This window comes from Apodemus sylvaticus, chromosome 23 (assembly GCF_947179515.1).
Source record: "Apodemus sylvaticus chromosome 23, mApoSyl1.1, whole genome shotgun sequence".
Taxonomy (NCBI): Eukaryota; Metazoa; Chordata; class Mammalia; order Rodentia; family Muridae; genus Apodemus; species Apodemus sylvaticus.
The window spans coordinates 33,320,370-33,336,786 of NC_067494.1; the positions used below are offsets into that span (position 1 = coordinate 33,320,370).

The 16,417-nt window shown below is 44.2% G+C and overlaps 1 protein-coding gene across 1 annotated transcript; it reads right to left on the reverse strand.

Annotated features, from left to right (window-relative positions):
• Positions 1–4,666: 4,666 nt before the first annotated feature.
• Ulbp2 (UL16 binding protein 2) lies at positions 4,667–12,266 on the reverse strand. Its single transcript, XM_052169499.1, is given in 7 exon segments — positions 4,667–4,776; positions 5,454–5,567; positions 5,570–5,722; positions 6,056–6,310; positions 10,970–11,086; positions 11,399–11,470; positions 12,125–12,266. Coding segments are annotated over 7 exon segments (963 nt in total).
• Between the last annotated feature and the right edge of the window lie 4,151 nt (positions 12,267–16,417).

The window sequence follows — 16,417 nt, forward strand, 5'->3', positions numbered from 1 at the left end:
GGAAAAGGTTCTTACAAACTTCTCAGAGTGCAGTGGGTTCTTTAGGATGGATCAGGAGATGGTGTCTTTGCTGTTGTACACCCAACATGAGTCTACACCCTCTTTCAATTCTACTGGTGATAAAATATTTGCCATTCAAAAATAACTCTTTTTGAAAAGGATTTAGTTAATGTTGTAATTAGGTGAAATAATAATATAAATCATAAGACTTTTCAGAATCTGTTTGTATATGAGTAATAAACCTTTCAAAAACTTTATGTAAATCCACACTGTTATCTTTATTATAATAATCATTGAAACATCTTTACTTTTTGTAGAGTAGTTAACAGGAAAGAGTGTATCTTCATAAATACAGGAGAGATGGCATATTTGGATACATTTATAGGATAACATGTCATGTAATATTAAAATGAAAAATGAATGTATGTGCTGATCTATAATTTTCTTGAAGATACAGATGGCAGACAACCTGGACAGTGCTTCCTGTTAGTTTTTGTTAAAAGAAATCTTTTTACAAAGACATCAAAAACTTAATGAGGAAATAGTTTTCATCATTTACTTCAAACATTTTTATCTTTTTATAAGAAAAATAAGTATAATAAAAACACCCACAGTGGTGTTAAATAGTCATAAAAGCCTATAATATTAGTTTGTGTTACAGTGACTAGGCTGAGTCAGTCAATAGTTATAATGAGAGGGAAAGGAACAATGATATTTCAGGGAGAATCTACTCAAGCCTCAGTGTTGTCCAAGGTATCTCTCTCTCTCTCTCTCTCTCTCTCTCTCTCTTTCTCTCTCTCTCTCTCCCTCTCTCTCTCTCTCTCTCTCTCTCTCCCTCTCTCTCTCTACTGATGTTCCCTCAGGGCCCAGGGCCCACTCTCCTGGTGTGCTGCTGTCTACACAGAAGCTTGTGCCACAGTCTGAGTCTGAGTCTGCTCCCTCCTCTCTCATTGTCTGTTTTTCATTGAGTCCAGCAGGATTTCTGTAGGCCCAGATCTGTTCATCTTCTGCTAACCTTTCCCTCATGGTACAAATTTCCTCTACTCTATGTCCTGAAGCTCTGAGTTTAACAGAACACCTCTCTGAGTTACACCCAGGTGTGCTCTGTCTGTTTCAGCCTGAATGAGAGTTCCCAAGAACAAATGAAAATTTAACATCTTGAAGATCTATCATAGGCTCTGGCACCCCTTTCGTAGCAGCAGGAATCTATTTTCAGAACCTACATGGTGACCTATAACTGTCAACTCTAGGTTCAGATCTGATGCCATCTTTTGGCCTCTTCAGACACCAGACTTATACATGATGCACAGATATATATGGAGCAAAAACACCAACACACATAAAATTAAAAGAAATTCTAGACTTGAAGTGGGTCTATATCTGTGATAACCTGAATTTGTTGATGTGGAGAGGAATAGATGTGGAAGTCTTTTGAATTTGGGGCTGGAAACACTACTTAACTTATACTCAGAGAGAAGGGATTTGTTGGATATATAGCATTTAGGGCTGAGTGGTCCAAGGTCTCTCACTGTCTGGCTGTGGGTTGCTAATTCAAACAAGGCATTTGTAAACACAGTCTTTGTGTTCACTGAGCTCATCATTCCTGGACATGTGTGTGTTGATCATGTTCACAGCCCCCACATTCCCCTCATTCTTTTCAGATCCACTCTCACCACCCCCCAACTTTCTGTCTTTGTAAAAATGATATTTTAGTAATGAAGAGATGTTGCAGTAGTTAAGATCACTGGATGCTATTCATGAGTACCTGAGTTCAATTCTTAGCACTCACATTTTAGCTCATAATTATGTGTAACTCCAGTTCTAGGGTCTCAGTTGTCTCTCTGGCTTCTTTCAGCATTGCATGACATGGTGCCCATACGTATGTGCAGCCATCAACTGATCATAACAATAAACACTGAAGATGAAAGCATAAAATAACAAGAAATCTTTAAGCTAGTGAAGCAAAACTTACTACTGTAAAGACTGGATCAGCTGTTTCTTCTTCATGATGGCTCCTGCGCCTTCGGGGCAGGGCATATGACATAGATGTGCCATTTGTATTCTGCAGACACGTTCTCTGCGCTTTGACCAAAACCAGCACATTTCTTCTTCCTTTCTTTCTCTTTTGGTTTTTCAAGACTAGATATCTATGTATAGTCCTGCCTGTGTTGGGACTCTCCTTGTAGATCAGAGAGGATGCTCTAACTCGTACATCTGCCTGTCTCTGCTTCCAGAATGCTGGGATTAAGGGCATGAGCCAGCAAGCCCATCCAACAACACATTTCTAATCAACATATATGAAATAAAACAAAAGGGATATGAATAAATAATGATATGCATACACAATGGAAGGCAAGAAAGGTTGAGTATGTCTCAGTAGGAATTTAATATGGAACAGAAACAGTAAAGAAATTCAATGGAAACAAAGACCTTTCAAACGTTTACTGAATTTCACAGATCATTATACAGAAAAAGAACAAAAAGAATACTACAAACATGTAATCACAAATGAAATAGAATCTCAAAACCCTTGTAAAGAAATATAATCACAAGAGAATACTCTGAAAGTATTCTGAAATTTTCTAGTAAAAATGGTATAATATTGAAAGCACCCGTTCACAGCAACCTGAACACCTGTAAACCAATCACATGAAGACAATTTACAAACATCTGAGTAGAAAGAGATCCCTTTAAAGACATTAAGTCAGCAACTAGACATCTGGGACCTGTGGTAAGAACCTTCTAGTAAGGAAATTGGAGCATGCACATTACTGCTCTGGGAGAATTCAGCAGAGAAGACTGCTCAGACATTTAAAAGAATTAATCAATTACTTTACTTTATATCCTGACTGCAGTTCCCCTCTGTGCTTTGTCCAGTATGTAAATCCCCACCACAGGTGTTTAAGCCAATAGAAACTCTTCATTAGCTGGTCCTGATTATTCAAAAAGTTAGGAATCCCAGTGTAGAATGAAGCCTTTCCCAGGGAGAGCTTTTAAATGCAAAAACCATGTTCACTGTAGACATACCTCAGTTAACAGGAACAGTTAGCCAGAAGCAGAACTAGAAAAGCCAAAAAGTGAAGCTATTACAATTAGAGACATTCTCAGAACTGTGGACCTAGGTGGATGAGGTCATTGTTTTCATTCACTTCCATCATGGAGTGAGTTGTGCTAAGGTCTGGGGACCTGCTGTCATCACCACTGACCTCTACTAAACAAACAGTCCTCAATTTCTGATTCCTCTGCTTAGCTGTTGCAGCTTTCCTTTAATGATGCCTCAGATATATAATGCCCATCTCTGTGATGCTGCTAAAAACTGCAAATTAATCTGTGTGAAATAGGCAATTTTGAAGCTCTCATACTTTAGTGGCACACTATTAGAGCTTAAAATCCAATGAGCAGTCAGGCATGGTGGCACACACCTTTAAACCTAGTGCTGGCAAGGTAAGGAGGGAATGTCGGTGTTTTTCTGTGAGTTCCAGGCCAGCCTGGTCTACAGTGAGACCCTGCTTCAAAAAACAAAGTGTTTCAACAGTGAACTTTACAGTCTTTAATCTCCACATTCTTAGGATGTGTGAGCACTAGTGCACTTGTGCCCACGTGGAAGTCAGAGGCAACTATCTTTAGTTCATTCTCTTCCCCCCAGCTTCTGAATGTGTACAGAGAAGTTTCTCTGAGCACTGTGGAGAGAAGCACTGACCCAGAACCTGTATCAGAGGGTGTGACTCAGGAGTGACAGCTGCCCAGGACCTTCCAGCTTTCACTGCCAGATTGCCACTGCAGGGGTAGCCAGCCTGTGGGATGGAGTCAGTTCCAAGTTCTCTGCTGCTCCAGTGTGCATGTGGCCATGGCTGGACTACTTAGTGCATATCACACAAAGTATTCTATAATACTAATAATATTAAAAACTGTCACCTTATGCTCTGAAGTTGTTTTGTGTCTTTTATATACAGCCATATAGAATAGCATATATGTATAATATGTATATTGTTGGTGGTATAGAGAATGCCAACCTGTACAGGCTCCCCCTAGTCTGTCTCACTTTGATTTAGACACTTATGAGTTATATACACAGGAATAAAGCTTCACACTCCTACTAGAGAGATCTGGACATTCTGTTTTTTTTTTTTTTTTGTTCTGGGTGCGGATACATAATAATGTTTTTATCCAAATCTCTAGATCAAGTAATTCCATGTTATGAGCAAATCATGCAGAGAAAAAGTTGCCCATGATTATATTAGTAGTCATGCCATTGGGCCATCTCACAATGTCTATGTTTATTTTCTAGTTCTGTGAGATGGAATCTTCTTCCCTCTACACATTAAGAACACACATGTGTGTGTGTGTCCCCACAGTTTCCACATCTACAGCATGGGATCCTCCTAAGTAGGAACCTGTTCTGACCATGCACCTGCTGTGTGCCCTTGGTTTTCCCCTACTCTGTGAACAATTCCTCTCCGGTCCAGGATGAGCATGCACAAGCCTTTGCTAGCAGGTGACCCGAACTCTGGGTCTCCTGCCGCCTGTCTCAGTAAGACTCTGCAACTGAGGGACCAGAACAGGACTCCTGGAACTCACTCACTCCTGCTTCCTCAGTCCTCACCCCTCTGTCCCTTCCTCCATGTCCAACATTGTGCCCAGTACCTGTCGTTGTCAATGATTCTCCTCAGAAAACATACAGGAGGAAGCAGCTGAGCATTATCAGCAGAATAGAGGGATTGGACATACACTCCCAGGTTGCAGATTTGTCCACATGTGCAGTAATGATTGGTAAGGCTAAAATGAAAAAAAAGTTGAGTCTCTGAATAGGACTCAAATATGGACAAATCTTACCTCAGCTTCACTATCCTCAGGAAATTCTATAACACACAGGGTTGCAACCACTTTATTGTGCAACAGGTATTTGTGTAGGTCCTCACTTGGAAGGGAAAAACCATGTCCCTGACCTCAACAGACTCATGTAAGTAAGGGAGCAGGGTAATGATGGGGCCTTATCTCTCCTGTTGGCAGAAGAGGAGCTGACCCATGAGAGGGTGAAGGGAAGAAGAGAGATTGGTTGAGAAGAGGACAACAGCATTCTAGACTGAGGAGAAGGCAGGAAGTAGGATGCTCAGTCTGTGAGAGTGGAGAGACACGAGGACAATGACCAGTGTGAACACAGTGAGTGAGACAGGAGAGGATAAGGAGGGAAATCAGAGATGGAAAGAATTCATTAACGCAAAGACTCATGGGGAATACATCACATACACATGTACACACACACAGATAGATACATGGACACAAATGCTCATGCACAAAGGAATACACACACACAGACATACACACAACAGAGACATATACACAACACAGACAGACACACACAGAGAAAGTGAGGGAGATCGAGAGAGAGCAGATAGACAGATGGACAGACTCTCCACATCTGCAGAAAGATTTACCCCCCTCTTCCCAGTTACCTGTAGGCACCAGGTTTTCTTTACACTGCAACATAGACTCCTTAAACTTGTTCTTGAGTTCACCGTGTGAGGCCTGGTTTAAGAAGTCATTCATATTTCTGATATCATCCACATCTCTTTTGTCCAGTTGTCTCCGGAATAGATGTGAAGCCTTTTCTTAGTGTCACCATGGAATATGATGCTTCCATTGAGGCGTACCTTCCAGGATCCCCTGAAACATCCATCTTCTGCACACCAGCCACACTTGATGCACTGCAGAGTCTGGGGCTCTGTGCACATTGGAAAGAGATCAGTCTCTGGTGTTGTTTAATCCTATCTGCCTACCTCCCCTTTTCCCATCCTTATCTGGCTTTATCCTCCACATTTTGCCCCTGATAATGGACCTCTTAGGTGGGACTAATACTGGTTCATTTTGTTTGTTCACACAAACAATGAATGTCCCTAACCTGTTACAAATTCTGTTCTTTCCTTCATGGGGCATCTGATATGTTCTTTTACTAATTTTGTAGCAGTGGGGATGGAACCTAGAGCCTCATGCATGCTAGGCAAGAACTCTTCCACTGAGCTACAGTCCCAGCTCTATGAAGCCATTTGAAACTTACCTGAGATTGTCTTATTCTTCCCCTGTATTTGGTACAGCATATCTTGCAAGTGATCAACTTGTCCTTTTAGACTGTGAAACTGTTTTTCACAGATCTCTGTGGCATTGAGTCTGTTCAGAAGAACACCAGTGGCATGACATTTATTATTTCTGCTCAGAAAGAAATGCTCTGTCTTCACTTGGCCTTCGACTTCATAGCTCGGCAGTCCAGACACTGAGTTGCTAACACTGAAACTGCAGCAGAGAGTAGCAGCCTCTGTGGAAGAAACATTCAGTGCGGTTAGTGGAAGGGACCAAGGGACTCAGAGATGTTCTCTACATTGGGATCTTCTGAAAAAGTGACTTGACAGGTTGGAGACCGGAAGGAATCCCTGACCAATCTTCACTGTGCTAAGTCTTGCTCATTCTCTCCTGCTCTTCATCTGGACGATCCACCTGTCTGTTATTATATAATCTTGTTAGCCCTGGCTACTGTCAGTCAAGGTGAGAAATTTAAGGCTGTCTTTTCCACATATGTTCACTCTGGAGAGTCTCCAGAAGCTGCCCACATAGATTGTGAGGAGACAGGATGGTGTGTGAGGATGCTGGGTAACAGGGGAACAGGGCAGGGGTGTTACTGAAGTTGCATGGAGACAGTTTTTCTTATCTGTACTTCCTCATCATCGATTGAACATCTATAACAAGTTTTAACTGTCAGTGTGATCCAGCCTAGAGTCTCCTAAGAAATGGGTCTATTAATCTCATCTAATGAGACTGTTTTTGATGGTGAATGATATAAGAATGCCTATATTAATGTGGACATTATCATTCTCTGGTCAAGTGGTCTCAGGATGGATAGGAAATCTAGCTATTTATGAGCTCGTGATCCAGACTGCAGCTACTATCCTTTTCTGTTCCCTGTTCCACCTTTCCAGCCAGGAAGTAAGTTCCTTGGCCATAGGTAAAGCTCTGTGGAATAGCAAGTGATCCTGCCTCTGAGATCCTGTCCTGACTTCCCTCCATGGCAGACTACAACTTTGAAGGAGGCATCTAATAAATCAGTTTCTCCCTTAAGTTCCTTTTGAGAAGAGTGTCTTATCACAGCAACAGAAGGGAACTAGAACAAGACAATGCCAGCTCTTCTGGACCTAATGTAGCATTCCAAGGATGATTTTCTGGAACTGGTCAGAGGATGGTCCTCACTACAAGAACAGCACCAATAGCAGAGAAAATCTAAGATGGTTAAATATGGTATTTAAAGAGTGGAGATAAAAAAAATCTCAGAGATATTCATGGTCTCAGATGAATGTAAAAGCAAACATTTCCGGGGAAATGTGAAGAGCCCATGCTGCACTGTGAGATGCTGGAGACCTTGTTCAGAAGCATATTTAGAAAGACCAGAGTGCTGGACAGTGGTGGCACATGCCTTTAATCCCAGCACTTGGGAGGCAGGGGCAGGAGGATTTCTTAGTTCGAAGCCAGCCTGGTCTACAAAGTGAGTTCCAGGACAGCCAGGGCTACACAGAGAAACCTTGTCTCAACAAACAAAAACAAAAAACAAAAACAATGACCAGAGAGAAGGACATTAGCATGGTGAGAAACTCAGGGAGGATGCTGATTGTTGAAGGCTGGGTGGGGTAGTATGTATCTGCATCTCTAACCTGAAATCCCAGCAGTGTGGTACAGAAAATCCCATCATGTGCAGTGGTCAGGAGACAGTAACATCAAGGACAGTGGTCCTCTGATGTGTAAAGGCTACAACACCAGATGCCTGACTGCTTAAGAGGACTATGGCTAACAGAACACAAGAGACTAAAAATAGATGGATGGTTAGTCCACACATTAGTGGCTGGATTTAAAATATTAAAGACAAAACAGATGGTAAAGAATCTTACAGCTCCTGCCCTAGGACAACCCCAGGCTCCTGTGCTCATGGTGTGAAACTGAAGCATTGGAGTTAGAAAGGTGAAGCATCAGTTAGGGCACTTGTTGCTTTTGCATAGGATCCAGGGTGATTCTCAGGAACAACACATGGTGGCTCTCCACTGCCTACAGCTTTAGTTCCAGGAGACCTGATGTCCTCTTTTGGCCTCCAAGGGTACCAGGGACATGTGTGCTGAACATGCATTCATATATACATACATACATACATACATACATACATACATACATATATACATACATACATACATACATACATACATACATACAAAACGCTCATATATATAAATGAAATAAACCTTTTAAACTGAACCACCTCAAAGACAGATCCCAACTGACATCCTAGGCGGGCAGATCAGGTCCCAATAAGCAGAGAGCACTCATCCCCACAGTATGTGAATTCTTTCTCTCTGAGTTGCTTCATTTACTGCTCTGTAACTTGGGTATGAACCCCTACACTCTAATATTAATGTGTAGTGTGTTATTTTGAATGAACCTCTACTCTATAGAGGAAGACATTTGCCCGAAGTTGTAGAAGCTGGACGTTTCTACATGTTTGTTTAGGTTTAGGAGGTGTGGCCTTGCTGAAAAAAGTAAGTCACCAGTATGAACTGGCATTGTGTTGTTCTAGTGACATACGTGACAGACATTCCCATTTACTCATTTCTGGACCTTGCTTGAGGTTTAAGATGTTGTCTCCCAGATGGGCATTATCTCACATGGCTCTAATTCCAGCACTTGAGAGGTGGAGTCACATGGTTTTTTATGGGTTTGAGGCAGGCTGGTCTACATAGTTCTAGATCAACCAGAACTGAACAGTGAGACTTTGCCTCCAAAACAAACGCAAGTAAAAATAGGTAGAGCCTCAACTTGCTACTGGAGCCACCATGTCTGCCTGCTGCAATGCTCCCCTGCTGTGAGATGATATTGTCCTTGTGAATTATAAGTCTTCTCAAACTCTTCCTTTTGTATATTACCATGGTCATGTGTCTTATCACTGCAGTAGAAAGTAACTAATACCATTATCATATAAGTACTGGAGTGTTTATAGGCCAGAAAATCTGTGTTACACCTGCTACATTGTGTTCTTGATGGTTGAAAGCAGCCAGAGAGAAAGCATCTTTGAAAAGGAAGGGTACACCTGCCGCAAGGGACCCATGAACCAGGTAATCTGTCAGCCTGAGGTGCGAGTGCGAGAAAAATGTCCCTTGTCTGGAGTTCATGGCAGTTCCTAACTGGAGAATGACCTTGCTTGGGCAGAAGACACCATGACCATCCTGCTGCAGAGAAAATGCTCTCCATTACAAAATGGCCCCTGCCATGGTATTGGACTCTGAGAGAGAGAAGTTTCTGGTTGTAGGCTATCAGGAAAGGCATCATGATCTGAACTCTTTCTCATTTCAGTATTAGGTGAACAGGTCATAGTCAGGCAAGATATACCAGAAATGTGACATTGCTGCAGGAACATAACAAATCACTTGTGTGTTAAGATCGCTGTAGGAGGGAGAGACAAGTACATTTTTCTGACAGAACATCTCCTGCTCCCTAGAAGGCAGTAAATCTTATCTTGATAAAGTGACTAAGGTCAGTTCTCAAGTCAGCTGCCTCCTTTCCCTCAGCAAGCATCTGTGGCATCAAGGAGAGTTTTCTGTGTTCCATGGGAGCCTAGGAATCCACTGGGTAGCAATGGAGAAGTGAAGAGGCCTTAAACCCAGGGTTTCCTCCTGCCATTTCTAGATGACCCAGAAGACACAGGCAGTAGAGAACCCACTGCTGCCTGGGAAAGAAGCAGCTTTCACAGACCTCTTGAAGACACTCTGGGGGGATGGGCACCAATACTGGTCCATGCAAAAAAATTCTAATCTGGGTTAGAGGACGAATCGCTACACTTTCATCAGCTTGTTGTCCTCTGCCTCTGTCAAAGCAAATGCAGAATTGAGTAGATGATGCGGGGATATACAGCAAAGCTTGCCTAATGACAGTGAAGATTTAGTGTCTTCCATTTACACAAACAAGAACCCTCTCCTGCCTACTGACTCCATTATCTGATGCCATTTACCTAGGAGATATATTTCTTGGGACTAGGACCAAGGGCAGAAGCTTCCATAGGTTCCCACCCAGTACCATTGTCAGGCTCTTCCACAGAGGACAAGACTTTACACCTCCACATTAGCTGAGGTCTACTCAGGCATCAGCACAGATATGCCTCATGGTGGACGAGGGTCTAAAGGACATTATTCTGTGGATGGACAAGTGGGGAAGGCTAGATGGGCAGGGAAGGGAGCCAAGCAGGCTGATGACTCATGAGCCATGTGGGCATTGAGGCTGAGCCTGCTGTCACTCACACACTGTAATCCCAGCTCTTGGTACCAAAGGAGAGAGGGTTTGTTTCAGATTCTCATGTGGTGATAGAGTGAGGCCTGCAAACAATATAAAACAGAACAAAAGAAGGGAGGAGGAAAAATAGTAAGACTGAGAGTGGTGGTGGCTGCCTTTTCCCTGTAGTCTCTGCTGTTATCTGCTGCACAAATACCATGGGAAGTGGGAAGAAAGGTCAAGTACAAAGAGCTCCCTGAATGGTGGAGGGCTTGGCAGGAATCCCTTGGGATGGCCGTGTCTATAGCACAGGCTGCCTTAGGTCCAGGGACCTGTCTGAGACTGCCTCCTAGTTTTGCACTGCTCTCAAAATACCAATCCTGTTGCCAGGGTTTAGGCTTCCTACAGACCAGATGGTGCTGGAGGCTTCTCCATGTTCTCCCTTCTGCTGCCTGAGTTCTTCATTCCTGCCCCGCCCCCACGCTGTAGCTTTTCTCTTAACTTCTTCAATCCACTGGAGCCTGGGTCTGGGAGAGCCAGGGTTCCTAGTCACTGTGGTGCTGGACTGAAGGATGGGAAGCCCTGGAGCTTCAGGTACCCAGGCCTGGGAACTTCCTGACTTAAGCCACATCCCTGTTCCTTGCACCAAGCCTGCTCCATGTAGGCGCTGGGAACTCACCAGCCAGCAGCATGGTGGATCCACAGCTCAGTAGAATTAAAAGCTTCAGAATCAGAGAATGTTTGCTCTTGGTGACTGCTGCCTTGCCATGTTTTCTTTCCACAAATGCTGTTGTTGCTGTTGGCAAGAGAATGGGGAAGTCCTTAGAGTCTCCCTGATGTAGCCCCAGGGCAGATTATGCAAGAGTTCCAGGCACCTGGCTGTGAATTCAGGCTTTCTGTGCTCTGACCAAGCATCCACCCAATCCACTTTTCCTCAAGTTTTTTGGGGATTGCTTCTGTGCCTTGTGGCTTGGAAACTCAATCCCTGTGAACTGTGGCCCCTCTCACACTGGGTCCTGTGGAGATTACAACTGTGAACCCAGTCCTGTGGACAACATCATTCAAAACTCCCATGCTTCACCCTCGGTCCCTTCTTCATCTTACTCACCTGCAGGGAATCTTGGCAACAGCTTCAGGAAAGGAGAAGAAAGAATTAAGTTGGTGACTTGAACAGGTGCCTCTGAAATGAGGGACCAGAGTTTGAATCATTTATTAGGGGCCACACCCACAGCCTTGAGTACCTCATGGAGTTCCCTTGGTCACCAAATCTTTGCTCCAGCCTCTTCCCCAGATTCTTCTCTACCTTCACATCACCCTCAGTCTAGCTCTACACCCTCCCTTCTGGGATCCCTGGGACCCCCAGCCACTCTTCCTCACTTCCCACCATGCTTCCCTTCCACCGTTTCATTTCTCCTCCATCACAGACTCATTTACCCTTCCCATCACACCATCCCTTTCTCCCTCCCCTCCTCCCTCTCCCAAACTCCTCACCCCCACTTCATCCCTACCCCCCTACCCATGCCTCACACAGTTACTGTCTTGTGGGGAAGGAAGGCTGGTGCTTTTCTACTTAGCTCTGTGACAGCACAACCTAAGACCTTCTAGAATGTTCTGCAATCACAGTTTTCTTCCAATTAAAAGCAGTTTCTGAGGTCTGAAAAATGCTCAGAAGTTAAGAGCACCCACTGCCTTTTTAAAGGACCCAGGTTGGACTTCCAGCACTGACAGAGCAGCTCTGTGATTGCTGCTCCTGGTGATTCCAGGCTGGCTTCTTGCCTCTGCACACACTGCATGCACATGTTGTAGAAACAGAAAAAACACTCATGCAGCTCACGATCTAGGCAGCTTAGTGCCAGCATCAGTGGCATCATGAAGGGGTCCCTGAGGAGCCTGCGAGGCACTGTGGGAACATTCAGATGAGTCCTGGCTAACCACTTCCACCAGCTGCTGGAGGACCAGTCAGACCAGTTCGACATCCTGCATGAGGAAAAGCTGCAGAGCTGGCAGCAGTTTCAATGCAAGCCTCACAGTGAGACAGTGGCAGCCAGCAGGGCTGGGCACCATGAAGACAGGAACCCAGGTGTGGTCTCAGGACAGAGGCAGGGTGCAGGCGACCACAGGGAGTTGCAGAAGAAGCACAAGAGCCTGGCAGCTTCAGGTGCACAGCAGACAGACAACCCTGGGAACCCAGACGTGGACTCATAGAAGAGGGGAGCATCAGGGATGGAATGACACTGGGTGGGGGGAGAGACATGGTGCTCCACAGAGCAGATGGAAGGTCCTACAGGGAAAACCTACCCGCCCTAATTCTCATACCATTCACCTGTTATTGCTCAATTCTGAGAAAATTCCTGAGTTGTGGTTTAGACACTGTGCACCAGGGACAACCAGTCTGAAGCAGAGGAAGAAGTACTGGTTTTCAGTGGTGATTTCAGCTACCTCATGGTCTGTGTGTGCACACATTCTCACTTAGTATGTGTGAGCAGACTTAGCATTCAGGTGATTGTTGAATATAATTGTGTTATCTAACTCACTAATCAAATGAAAAGGCTTCCTGATAAAGTGTATTTCTTTTCTCCCTCAACACTGTGTACTCTGAGCAGACTGACTTGCAACTCAAATTCATTTACTGACTTTGAAAATGGGCTGCTCCCTCCCCTGGGCTGTGTTCCAGTTGTGTGTTGTTAAGGCCTCAGGTGGAGGTTTAGGGTTAGAGACCCCCCCTTAGAGGCTCAATCACAGCAAACAGCTTGAGACCTAGGGCCACCCACCCACCCTCCACTCACCCACTGGCAGAACTAGGGAAGATTCACTGTATGTGGGAGGGACCAGCCAAGGTGATGGACAGCTGTAGAGATGGAGGTTTGCCTGTTGAGCTTGCAATGGAACCTTGCTCCCAAGACCTGTGCTCTCCCCACTTGGCCACAAAGGCTGAGCTGGTGCTGAACTGGAACCCAGGTGCAATGAAGGTTGGTGTTGTGTTTCCTCTGAACTTTGTATAAACGCTGAACTGAACACTTGTCATCAAAATTGAAGCCCTAGACATAACTATTGGGTATGTTTAATTTGGGTGAGCACCTGCTTCCAACCCCATTTTTACTAAATGAATAAGTACAAAGTTAAAAATAAAACACTCCTACAATGAGATTTTAAAAAAATACTGAAGCTGGGCAGTGGTAGCACATGCCTTTAAACCCACTTGTGAGGCAGAAGCAGATAGATTTCTGAGTTTGAGGCCAGCCTGGACTACAGAGTGAATTTGAGGACAGCCAGGGCTACACAGAGAAACCCTGTCTTGATAAACCAAACGAAACCAAACCAAAAAACCTTTTTCTTTCTGTTCTAGAACAGGCATCTGCATGGGAAATGTTCAGACACCAGGCAGATCATGTGAGGATCTCTCTCTCTCTTTTTTTTTTGAGTCTATTTTGCAGATGCACTATATATTTGTAAAGGTGTGTGTGTGTGTGTGTGTGTGTGTGTGTGTGTGTGTGTGTGTGTGTGTGTGTGCTTACAGGACAGAGATTAACCTTTTGTTTGGATCCACAGGTTCCATGTACCTTGTTTTAGGTCCCAGAGTCTTTCACTAGCCTCAGCTCTCTGTGTTGGAGATCATGTCTGCCCAGAGACCCAGATCTGAATCCCACATATTCTAGACCTCACTGGGGAGGCATGTCTCAAAAGGCTTCTGCTCTCTTAGAAGTTCTTCTTTATTGACTTTCCAAATCCTCTGTCTACAGTACAGTGAATTTACCCACCACTGTTACATTAGGCCCTTGGGAGCAAATTTGTGAATCTGCTCTCAGTTGTGTGTGTGTGTGTGTGTGTGTGTGTGTGTGTGTGTGTGTGTGTGTATGTGTATGTGTATGTGTGTGGTGTGTGCATGTGTGTGGTGTGTGTGTGTGTTTGTGTGTGTGTGTGTTTGTGTGTGTATGTGGTGTGTGTGTGTGTGCATGTGTGTGGTGTGTGTGTGTTTGTGTGTGTGTGCATGTGTGTGGTGTGTGTGTGTTTGTGTGTGTGTGCATGTGTGTGGTGTTGTGTGTTTGTGTGTGTGTGTGTGCATGTGTGTGGTGTGTGTGTTTGTGTGTGTGTGCATGTGTGTGGTGTGTGTGTGTTTGTGTGTGTGTGCATGTGTGTGCTGTGTGTGTGTGTGTGTGTGCATGTGTGTGGTGTGTGTGTGGTGTGTGTTTGTGTGTGTGTGTCAGATGAGTGAATATACAAGACAGAGATTAACTTTGTGTGAAGCTTAACTAGTACCTCCAACTGGTGGTTTATTCATTCCAGGAAAAGAACTCGAGATGTTCAGTGCTTGCCTGCACAGGATGACCTGCAGCTAATGACACCCACTGATGAGTCTGACAGGCCCCTGTGCAGTGCAATCTCCTCACACACTGGCTTGGGAACTTTCAAGGTGGGCAGGACCAGAGCTTGACTGACCAACATAGATGTCCAAATCCATGGCTTTCTGAACCTTAATCTTCCCACATGACTCCAAGATAGACTTGGGGGTTCATTGGTTCTCATCGATCTTCCCATTGTGTGGGATTGACCAATTGAATTCATTCACACACCCCCATATAAGAGACTGAAATAGTCAGAGTCTGAGAGGGAAACACTGTCCTCACAGAACTCACCATTCCTTGCTTTGGGATCCCTTAAACAGCTGGATATTATCCCTTACACAGCTGGATAATGGCCCTTTTTGTTTTGCTTTGTTTGTTTTGGTTTTGCTTTTTTACTTTTCAAATGATATCCCACTTCCTGGTTAGACATCCACCAACCTGCTCATCCCATGCCATTCCCCCTCACCCACTCACCTTTCCCTCGATGAGGGTGCTTCTCTATCCATTCACCCCCTCACACCTCAATCCTCTAGCAATCTACTCCTAGGCATCAAACCTCCCTCCCTTTCCCTTGATGTCAGATAAAGCCATCCTCTGCTACATATGAATCTGGAGTCTTGGATCCCTCCATGACTCTTAGGTTGGTGGATTTCTCCCTGGGAGCTCTGAGTGGTCCAGTTCGTTGATATTATTCTTATGATGGGGTTGTAGTACCTTTTGGGTCATTCACTCCTTCCCCTAGCAATATTCCAGTTTTCATTTCAATATCACATAGGGGATCAACTCTACTAAACTCTTAAAGTATAATCTCTATAAATAAAGATTTCCTCAAATTTCAGGAAAGATAGAAATATAATTAATTTTTTAATTAATATTTGCCATTGTTTTTAAATTAGAACACTTTCCCCTTCCTTTTACTCCCTCAGGAACTTCCCATGGACCCCTCTCTGAACTCTTTCACATTCATGGACTCTTTTCCTGTCCATTGCTATTATATTAGTATATATAAACTTATATGTACATATGTATTTCCAAGCAGAACCTGCTGAGTCTATGTAATGTCACTCATATGTGTGTTTCTAGGACTGAGCAGTTGACACTGGACAACCAATTTGTGTGTTCTTTTCTGTGCAGGGCCACCTCTCCTCCTCAAAGCATTGCCCATTTGCCTGTAGTTCTTTGTGAAGGTGCTCCCTTCACCTCAGCACTTTGGTGTGGACACTGGATTGCTCCTGGTTCAGTTCATATTAAGCCATCTGGTTTGTGAGTCTTCACTGATATAGCTTCTGAAGTAATTCACAGCAAAGTCCCTGATCCACAGGCTCTTAGACTCTTTCTGTTTTTTTGTCTACAATGTGTTCTGAGCCTTAGGTGTAGGAGAGGTCTGTAGATGTACTCCTTGGTGATCTGAATATGTAGGGCTCATAGGGATTTGCACTGTTAGGAAGTGTGGCCTTATTGGAGGAAGTGCGGCTTTGTTGGGGGCAGTGTAACACTGTGGGGGTGAGCACAACACACTTCTTCAGAGACCTTTCTCCTGGCTGCCTGCAGAAGAGAAAGTCTTCTCTGGCTGAACTTAGGTCAAAATGAAGAACTCCCACCCAGTTCCTTCTCCAGCACCATATCAGCCTAGAGACTTTCATGATTCCTACCATGATGATAATAAACAGAACTTCTGAAAATGTAAGACAACCTAGTGGATTGTTTCCTTTATAAGAGTTGCCCTGGTTGTAATGTCCCTTCACAGCAGTGGATATCCTAAGTAAAACAGGACTGGACTGCAT